The sequence below is a fragment of the Mercenaria mercenaria genome, chromosome 15 (genome assembly GCF_021730395.1).
Source record: "Mercenaria mercenaria strain notata chromosome 15, MADL_Memer_1, whole genome shotgun sequence".
Taxonomy (NCBI): Eukaryota; Metazoa; Mollusca; class Bivalvia; order Venerida; family Veneridae; genus Mercenaria; species Mercenaria mercenaria.
The window spans coordinates 10159582-10170379 of record NC_069375.1 but is presented as its reverse complement, the minus strand read 5'-3'; the positions used below and the strand labels follow the sequence as shown (position 1 = coordinate 10170379).

The 10798-nt window shown below is 33.8% G+C and overlaps 1 protein-coding gene across 1 annotated transcript in view; it reads right to left on the bottom strand.

Annotated features, from left to right (window-relative positions):
* Positions 1 to 3374: 3374 nt before the first annotated feature.
* LOC123559870 (uncharacterized) overlaps positions 3375 to 10798 on the bottom strand; it is a 74659-nt gene continuing 67235 nt past the window's right edge. The window contains exon 14 of the mRNA XM_053524527.1: positions 3375 to 3475. Coding sequence (XP_053380502.1) covers positions 3433 to 3475 — 43 coding nt within the window. The 3' untranslated portion in view covers positions 3375 to 3432. The remainder of the gene's footprint in view (positions 3476 to 10798) is intronic.

The window sequence follows — 10798 nt, the reverse complement described above, 5'->3', positions numbered from 1 at the left end:
TTTGATTTGTGATACTACTGTACTATTTTTTCCAAATACACATCGTTTCGTAATTACATTATTTTAATAGGTACTAATTATATTTCTGTCAAGGTCAATGTTGTTCGGTGGACAAGGAAATAATTCTTTCGACCAATGTAATAAACGTTAGAAGAATCTTACAAACAGAAGTTTTATGTTTTGAGTTGACAATAAAGTGAGGTCAAAGTTGCTAAAGCCGGTTGTCTATAGCACAATTGTAAAAAGCTCTCTTACACATGTTCACTTTAAACAATCAGAATGTGTCAAAATGTCGTCTTAAAAGAAAAGCTACTTTGAAGCGCATTAATGAAATGACGTTCAGATGTGTTTTTCGGCGAACGCCGTCTAAATTCGTTTTCGTTACCTATGCCACGTGACTTCAGTTTGCAAATCAAACTACTTGATAACGCATTATAGATGATTTATCAAAATGGAAGATTTATGCAACACTCTGCCCGATTGGACGAGAGTGTCAATTTCTTTCACTCTGTTGATTGTGCTACGCTGAGTGAAATGTAGACAAAGCGTTTATCCTAAACGACGCTGTTCACAGTTTTAAAGCTAACTTTGGCTCAGTATATTTAGCAAGAATATTGATATATCTCAAAATGATAAGTAAGTTTAATAAATATGATAAAAACCTGTTCAAATACCAACATATATCAAATTAAAGAAAGAGCTGAATACGGTCTGCGTATCACATGAATAAGGGTGTGATAAGAGTCTTTTATGTAGAGAAGTGCTTTTTAAAAGATTTTCCTTGTTACAATTGTCGTCTGTATATGAAAAGGTTTCTTGCTTTTGTGACTTATTCAGATTGCATATTAAAATGAGTACTTGTTTGCTTTGATATATTTGTTATAAGTTATTTAACTGATTTATTATATATGAATATTTTTCTTTAGTATGGTATGAAAATATTGAACTCAGTTGAAATCTGTTTTATTATATATATTCTATATAATGACTGAATCTCATTACACTGTAATGAAGGTACGCTGCATACAGTTTATCTATGTGATATGACTACGGTTAAACTTTGCCTATGAAACAGAAATATTGAAATAATTACAATTGTATGTTTTGCTTGACCTTCACTTTTTTATAGGTGTGACGTCATTGTCCAAAGATTCATGAATAGCGAATATGCTATTTGTTAAAGCGGGATCAGTTGGCCTTTTTTAGAAATAAATAAAAATAATAAATAAAAAAATCCTTTAATTGATTTTTTCTCATGTATTTTAATCAAACTTGATTTGTAGCATCTTTATTAGGCCCGCAGCCAACTTTGTTCAGCTGGGACATTTGACCCCTTTTAGGGGCTGCTAGAGCTAAAACTAGAAATGCCTTTATACAGCGTCTCATGAACAGCTTGGTGAATCTTTGTCATACTTGGTATGGAGCATCATTATAAGGTCCTCTTCCAAATTTATTTATATAGGAACTTGGGCCCTATTAGGGACCACTATAGCTAAAAGTAGATATGCCTTTCTTCGCATTAACCACTAAAATGTAATGGATTTTTATCAAACTCGATGTGTAACTATATCGTAAGGTCTCCTGCTATTTTGTTCCAATTGGGATAGGGACCAATTTAGCTAAAAATATAAACACGTTTAATGACCTCTTCTCATGAACCGCTTCATGAATCTTCATCAAACTACTGTTGTAATTATTCGTCTAAGGATAAACGAAACAAAATTGCAACCCTACGAAACCTTTGCGAAAAATTAAAAGAGAACCATTTAAATTGTTAAAGTGTGGTGTTTAGTTTTGCAATTTGAAAAATGTTAGATGAAAGATGAATGTTAGATGGAAAAGTCATAAACTTCTTTCCTTATTACAATTCGCCGACCATCATTTTTAAAGATATTTCTTGTTCCATTTGGTATTACTTTTTTGATCTATCCGTATAGAACACAGTACACTATATTACAGCGATATCCATATTATAAAAGCAAGAAGTTCGGGCAACAAGTTATTTAAACATCAGATCTATACATAGAGCTAGGAATGGAATTCGGCAACTCTATTGGGCCTCATGCGACCAGCCGTATAGACGAGATGGAAGCTATGACTCTTCAAGCATTAGATTCAGGCCTTCTCGATTGCGTCAATATTTCCTTAAAATGTGAACAATGTGGGTATTCTGTACAGTGCAATATAATGTGAACTTTGTTCCGTATAGAAATATGCAAACAGCTTGTTCATACATAAAAGACAGTAACGAAAAAAGAACAAAGAGCGGAGGGAGAAAAATATACTTTTCTGACGCTACTTGAACTAAGTTGATTTCACATGTTTCAAAAAAAAAAGCATTACAGAGAAATGTGTGTGGCTCTTCAGCTAAGAACGTTTCATGACACTGTTGTTATGATCTGAGTTTGGGAGAAGGATATAATCATTTAGACTGCAAAAAAGTATTCTCTCTGCTTGAGGTTATTTAGGACACCCTTATTATTTACAAAGTGCATAAATAAGACCTGCTCAAATAAAGAGAAAGATGTTAAGTATCAATGTTCATAGAAGAAATGTGTTAAGGCAGTACTAACCTTAGTCGGAAGGTAAAACTGTGTTGTTTACTATTACAAATAATTCTTATCCTTAAACAAATGAAATCTGTTTTTAATCATAAATATGTACGTTATCTAACTGGTGATAGACAGTCAAAGCGCAGATCAGAGAAAAATAACAATGAAACACTAATAGGATGCATCTGTATCCCCCGCCGAACATGATGAAAGTTTCACCCTTTAAGAAACCTTCGGTGCGGGGTGTGTTGGGTAATAAAGTCAGGCACAGTTCCACCATTACGTCAAAATAAACCGTAGTTGTACCGTTCTCAAATCTTCTCTGTGCAGAAATATTTTAGTACAGACTTGCCACAACCTTAGCTTGCCACCAGTATCATTGTATATAAATGAAGCAGCAGAAAAAATTACATGCTATGGCGACACTGTGCCAAGAGATATTTAAGCACTCTTTATCCATAATCAAAGACACAGATGCCTGTCTTGCTATTACATTATAATGTTTAATGTAATCGGAATAGGGTTTACAAAGTTATGGCCTGGATAAGGTGTCTGGATACGGACAAACAGGTGAACAGATCGATAACTGACAGATTTCCGGCGTTGCCCTAAAATGGAATGTGCCTAATTAATAAATGTTTCATGATATTGAATAATCGTAATCAGAGACAAAGTAAAACAATCAACAGGTCTTCAAAATCCAATTTTACCAATACATTTAGATCTGATGCTAGTGAAGCATCATCATAAGGAAAAAGAAGAAATCTGAATTGAGGAGTTTATACAGGAATAAAATTATCATGTAAAGTAAAAATGATAAAAGACTGGAATATACATTTTATTTTTAATGCAAAGTCATATGGAATGGAAGACAAGTCATTTATCCAATCACTGGTGGTTGTCTAGTAGGGTGGAATGGTGTCCTTAAGAAACAAATTAAACATTTTGTTATGTGTGATTATAAGAAATGTCAACATCACTTGGTTTATTCAACATCTTTGTAATACTTATGGATACATTTTAAATTTCACAAGTTTGTTGTCAGTCAATACCTGGTTAAGGGTACAGTTATTTTGATTTGCAATGTCTTATGAGGTTTGTTTATGGCCGCAAATCATTCTAGCGAGAACGGCGTCAATTTGGACTTCAGTAAAAAGCTCTGACTTTTTATGTTAAATGGTCCAAGAAAAAGCCCTGTTAGTATTAATTTCACATGTCGTGAAGTTACAAATACACAAGTAAAGATTCCAGAAATAAGCTCACTTTTCTTTGCAAATGAAGTAAGACGGAGTGTCACAGCGGAAGTTATTCCACATGAATTTTGACTGTCCGTCCATGGCGAAACATGATGTACTGTTCATACTGAAGTTAGGACTTGACACCAGTCTGAAAGTAAGCGCGTATAAAAAGGTAATGCTTGTATATAAACTAAAAATAGTAATTACAACTCTAGAAAATTATTATCAATGATTTTCAAAAGTTTAGGCTATAAAGTCACCTTAAGAAGAAGCGTGTCCATTATTCTGTATTAGTTAAGCACATAGTTCAAAATACCTTAACAGAAGGACGGTAATGTCATAAACTTATCCATTGAGTAGAGCACCTGTTCCTTGTGACGACCTGACCAGAGGCATTATAACATTCTACATACCTGTCTACATTACTGTCTTTATTGGATTGCCAACTGTCTTGGCCAGCCTCTCTCTTGCCTCCTATCCAGAAGACACTGTGTGAATAGTGCATGATATCTTGAAAAAAGTAAAACAGAAGTTTTCATTGTCTTCAGTTAAAGTCTTAGTTTATTTTGTAACTACATGCCATCTAGCTGTATTCTAAACAATTCTACTTACGAGAAACTTGATAAGTTACAAATATCTTAATACAAAGGAAAAAAAAACAGATCAAAGAACAGGAACATGGCTGAACACTATGGCATAAGTGCTTTTTAGAACATTATGTTGTCTTACAAATCAAAGTTTGTCATTTTAAGACACATTAACATTTATATTAAATTACAAAAAAATATGCATCGTAAGAAAATGCAGTGACGTAGTTTTCCTGTCGTACCTTAACATATACCATTTATCTCTCTGGTCATGTTTTGGCTGAAAGTGTCAGGATCTTTAAACTGTTTTCCTTTTATGAGATAAATAAATGAAATGCATTTATATGCTTTTTTGTGACTTATGAAACATGTTTTATTCGTAATTAGATTCCGTTGAACTTCTGATATGTTTTAACAACATATTGTTCTAGAACAGTAGATTGAAAAATTTTGCAATTGTCAACATGTTGGCAAAACATAAAGAGGTGATTTTTAGAGAATTTTGGATTGTCTATAAAACGAATATGACGAACGTTTTGGCATTATATAGTTATGTACGTTATTAGCACGAGATTTGTATGCATAAATATATTGTAAATGTATTAGTATATAAAACAACGTCAATGCTTTGACACATGTGGAATTTCTTTGATCGAAATACCACAAGGCTTGTGTGCACAGCTGATCGCCCGTCCGTTTGCACAGATGTGATTGAAAGATTGATAGATCTATTATTTACTCTATGTTCAAGGATCTGACCAATATCATAAAAAGTGAGAAAAATAATTATTTGTTTCATTGTCGTAAAGTATGTATGTATTTATGTATGTATGTATGTATGTATGTATGTATGTATGTATGTATGTATGTATTTATGTATGTATGTATGTATGTATGTATGTATGTATGTATGAATATATGTATGTATGTATGTATGTATGTTATTTTCATTATTTTACATGGTGAGTACTTGTAACACTAATTCGTCATGGATGACTCTCAAGTTCTAATCGACGACTTTTCAAGAAGAACTGAAAATGTGAAGTAGCAATACATCTGCGCTGTTCTATGTCACTGAGTTCTTTTTACTTTTGACTAAACTATTTTAGGAGTCAATTAAATATGAATTTCCGATACGATAAGACAATACATAAAATATAAACTAGAAAACGGAAAGTTACAATTACAGTGGTATAGGCATTTTTATCATAAATAGAGTTAATCATATGTGTCAGGTCAGCATGTTGCATAAGTAAAGATACCTCATCAATCATAGTAACATTGCCACATTACATGTTAATTTCACATTTCATTTAAATTATAATTAAACAAGAGGGCCATGAAGGCCCTGTATCGCTCACCTGACCTATTGACTTAAAGATCATCAAGATAGTTTCATTAAGATATGGTCATAAATGTGGCCTCTGAAGTGTTAACTAACTTTTCCTTTGATTTGACCTGGTGACCTAGTTTTTGACCCCATATGACCTAGATTCGAACTTGACCTGAAGATCATCAAGATTAACATTCTGACTAAGTTTCATGAAGATACAGAGTGTTAACAAGCTTTTCCTTTGATTTGACCTGGTGACCTAGTTTTTAATCATACATAACTCAGATTCGAAATTGACCTAAAGATCATCAAGATTAACATTCTGACTAAGTTTCATGAAGATACAGTCATAAATGTGGCCTCTAGGGTGTTAACAAGCTTTTCCTTTTATTTGACCAAGTAACCTAGTTTTTGACCCCATCTGACCCAGATTTGAACATGACCTATAGATCATCAAGATTAACATTCTGACCAAGTTAGTTTCATTAAGATATGGTCCAAAATGTGGCCTCTAGAGTGTTAACAAGCTTTTCCTTTGATTTGACCTGGTGACCTAGTTTTTGATCCCATATGACCCAGATTCAAACTTAACCTAAAGATTATCAAAATTAACATTCTGACTAAGTTTCATGAAGATACAGAAATAAATGTGGCCTCTAGAGTATTAACAAGCTTTTCCTTTGATCTGACCTGGTGACCAAGATTTTGACCCCACCTGGCCCAGATTCAAACTTGACCTAAATAATATCAAGCTTAACATTCTGACTAAGTTTCATGAAGATACAGTCATAAATGTGGCCTCTACCGTGTTAACAAGCTTTTCATTTGATTTGACCAAGTAACCTAGTTTTTGATTCCACCTGACCCAGATATGAACATGATTTATAGATCATAAAGATTAACATTCTGACCAAGTTTCATTAAGATATGGTCAAAAATGTGGCCTCTACCGTGTTAACAAGCTTTTCCTTTGATTTGACCTGGTGGCCTAGTTTTTGACCTCATATGACCTAGATTCAAACTTGATCTAAAGATCATCAAGATTAACATTCTGACTAAGTTTCATGAAGATACAGTCATAAATGTGGCCTTTAGAGCATTAACAAGCTTTTCCTTTGATTTGTGGTTTTTGACCCCACATGACCCAGATTCAAACTTGATCTAAATAATTTCAAGCTTAACATTCTGACTAAGTTTCATGAAGATACAGTCATAAATGTGGCCTCTACAGTGTTAACAAGCTTTTCCTTTGATTTGACCAAGTAACCTAGTTTTTAAACCCACCTAACCCAGATATGAACATGATTTATAGATCATAAAGATTAACATTCTGGCCAAGTTTCATTAAGATATGGTTAATAATGTGGCCTCTAGAATGTTAACTAGCTTTTCCTTTGATTTGACCTGGTGACCTAGTTTTTAACCCTACATGACCCAGATTCAAACTGAACTTTGAAATCATCATGAGTAACATTCTGACCAAGCTTCATGAAGATACAGTATTAAATGTGGCCTCTACAGTGTTCACAAGCTTTTCCTTTGATTTGACCTGGTGACCTAGTTTTTAACCCCAGATAACCCAATATCAAACTCTTCTAAGATTTTATTTAGGGTAACATTCTGACTAAGTTTCATTAAGATTGGGTCAAAATTGTGACCTCTAGAGTGTTAACAAGCTTTTCCTTCGATTTAACCCTGTGACCTAGTTTTTGACCCCAGATGACCCAATATTAAACTCTTCCAAGATTTTATTGAGGGTAACATTCTGACCAAGTTTCATTAAGATTGGGCCAAAATTGTGACCTCTGGAGTGTTAACAAGCTTTTCCTTTGATTTGACCCGGTGACCTAGTTTTTGACCCCAGATGACCCAATATCAAACTCGTCCAAGATTTTTTATGAAGGTAACATTATGACCAAGTTTCATTAAGATTAGGCCAAAATTGTGACCTCTAGAGTTTTAACAGTCAAATTGTTGACGACGGACGACCGACGGACGGACGACGGACGACGGACACAGGGCGATCGCAAAAGCTCACCTTGAGCACTTCGTGCCCAGGTGAGCTAAAAACGGGTACATTGATTTATTATATACCTATATAAATTCTGTAAATATCGGCTTGTATTTCACAATTAAATATGAACAGACAGAAAAAATCCGTATTGTACATTTTAAATTCCGTATTGTTGCCTTCCTTATTGTATGCTGCTGGACTACTTTCATTAATATACATGACCTGACACAGTTTTATCAATAGCGCACATAAAAACTTCACATAGTTTCATTTTAATATCGATAACATGAAGATTCGTTCTTAACAAAACAACAAACAAAACGGTAGAGTCTATAATAAACGGTCATTATAATAGTAGCTAAATTGTGGATTGTGCGGCTTGCGCGCCTGGAGATCGATCTGGCCAAAAATACACGAGCCGAATACAGCATCCCAGATCGAGCTACTGTTTTAATGACCCAATTTTAATATTACATGTGAAGATGATTTGAAATAAAAAATAAACTAAAAACCATATCAAATATATAAATTGTCAAATTGCATGTGAATTTTAAAACATATAAAAATTATAAAGTACATCATTATATTAGAAATCACTTTGGTACCCCCTTCTGTTTTGAAAAGGTCTTCTGTAAATTTCCATTTCTACTTTTATATCAAGAAAGGTATATTGTAACCAAATGAATTGATTTGTTAAATACTCTAAAGTGTATTTACCCTTTAACGCAGACAGGTAATTCTCTACAAACAGTTCTTCACCAATACTTTGTGGTACAAACAGCTGTCCATTCCGTTTTTCACACACTGCCTATTTAAACAATTGCTGTATCTGGATATGACCTTATTAAAGTTTTAAAGGGGCGGTGCTAATATTTACTGGTGTTATATTACATAAAACATCATAAATAAATTTTGTAAAATTGAAACACATAATAGACGTTTTAAATTATTCATGTGTTATATCGTATATGCCGTATGTCCTCAGGGTTGTGACATCGTCTGAGTTAGTTGATGTTTCAGAGAATATTCAGAATAGAAAGCATAGAAACAATACAATTACAAGAGACTCATAAAGCCGCATATTTTTATTATGTATTAAGCCATTTCTGGCCTATGTACATGCATCAATATAACAGAATCGCAGAAGAAAGCACAGTGATAATATGTAAAATATAATAATAAGATAGCAATAGATATATCAATAGATGCTCACTTCATACCAAGTACTTTTAATAACATTTATAAAGAGTATTCCCAACGCCGACGCTGTTGTGAGAGGAACAACTCTTAATTATATTTGAATAGTGGAAGAGGGAAGAAACCATCTGGGAACTACAGTTAAAATATGACTGCTCGTTAGGTTCTTTATTAAAAATAACGAAATTACGCATGACTATACATTTTCTAAAAGGAAAAAATGTTTCACACATCAAACATATATACAAATGAAAAAACATTACCCTTAGCTCAATCCCTGATAGTAAGTTTAAAAATATGATAACAGTGGTCTTCACTTTTGGAATACATATAACGTCATAATTGGATAAAGTATCTGAAAGAAAAAACATGATAATAGAATAATCTCAAGTAACGGTCAAATGAATCATTTGGCATGGTAAAATCTGCTTTGCTATGGATTTTCTTTTAGTTTTGTTTTGGGTTTAACGCCGTTTTTCAACAGTATTTTAGTTATGTAAGGGCAGGCAGTTATCCTAACCAGTGTTCCTGGATTCTGTATCAGTACAAACCTGTTCTCCGCAAGTACCTGCCAACTTCGCCACATGAATCAGAGGTGGAGGACGAATGATTTCAGGCACAAGGTCTTTTATCAAATCGTCACGGAGAACATACGCCTCGACCAGGGCTCGAACTCACGGCCCCGTGATCCGAAGATCTGCGCTCTCCCTATTGAGCTAAGCGGCGGGGTTTGCCTATCGGATGTGTCAATAATGCTTTTTGGATGATGATAAACCAGTGGGTCGAGTATGGTTTTTCGTGCTTGATGGCGTTATACCAGAATATGACGAATTAAGGTGGTAGCTTTATATACAGAAAAGGACGGTACTTTGACGAAGAATAATGGTGTCAGGCGGAGTCAGAAGCGGCAGGCCACTTGTACTGACCTCGTTTAACCTAGGTCACTTCTCACCATGGTTAAAACAAGATGCCTTTAAGAGTGAGGGTGAGGCTATTGTCGCCTTCTAAAATTAGTCCTATCATAAAATGAATGCAGTACCACTGCTTACTTTAAAAGTAAGTAAAAGGTAACTGGGAAACAAAACCAAGAGAGTCCAATGTTGACTATTTTTATTGAAAAAGCTCTGTCATTTTTATGTTTCAAAGGGATGTTTTAAACATTTGTCAATATGAAGGATATTTAAAGTTTAAGCATTGCTTTATATGGAACACAATCGATTAAGTCAGTCAAATACAGGAAAACATCGTACTGTCCCGGAAATAGAAAATTTTAAAGTAATAGCTGCATGTCCGTGGAACAATACACATTCAGTCCCAGCTGACAATATGCATGTACATTCCATTCAATGGCAAAATACACTTACATTAACATCGAGCTTAAATATTTAAATGAAAAGTTCAGAACATAAAACGAGCGATATGTATGGATTATAAAAGAGCAATAGGAAGTAAAATAGTAGAAAGCGTCTCTAGGGTTACGAATCCGTACCTCTAGAATCTGATTTTAGAATTATGAGCATCACAATTCCTAGAGGTATTGTCTAGGAATACGGACCTCCCTTTTCCATAAACTGTGGGTTATTTATATCTTGAATTGTGTAGACAGTTCCTCTAAAATGTAACGATTTTGCATTATAGCATGTGTATTAACTGGTATGATCAGATTTCTGTTCATACTATTACAGCTTATTTCAATTTACTTACAAGATATGCTCTTGGGCCTTGTAGGACCGCCACATGTGAAAACGGTCTATTCATAAAACACATTCCACAAACGTGAGACCAAGTTATTACGGGTTGAAAAGGTATGACATATAAAAACTCATAAAAAACATAGTTTTTTTTTTTTTTTTTTTTGTTTTTTTTTTTTTTTTTTT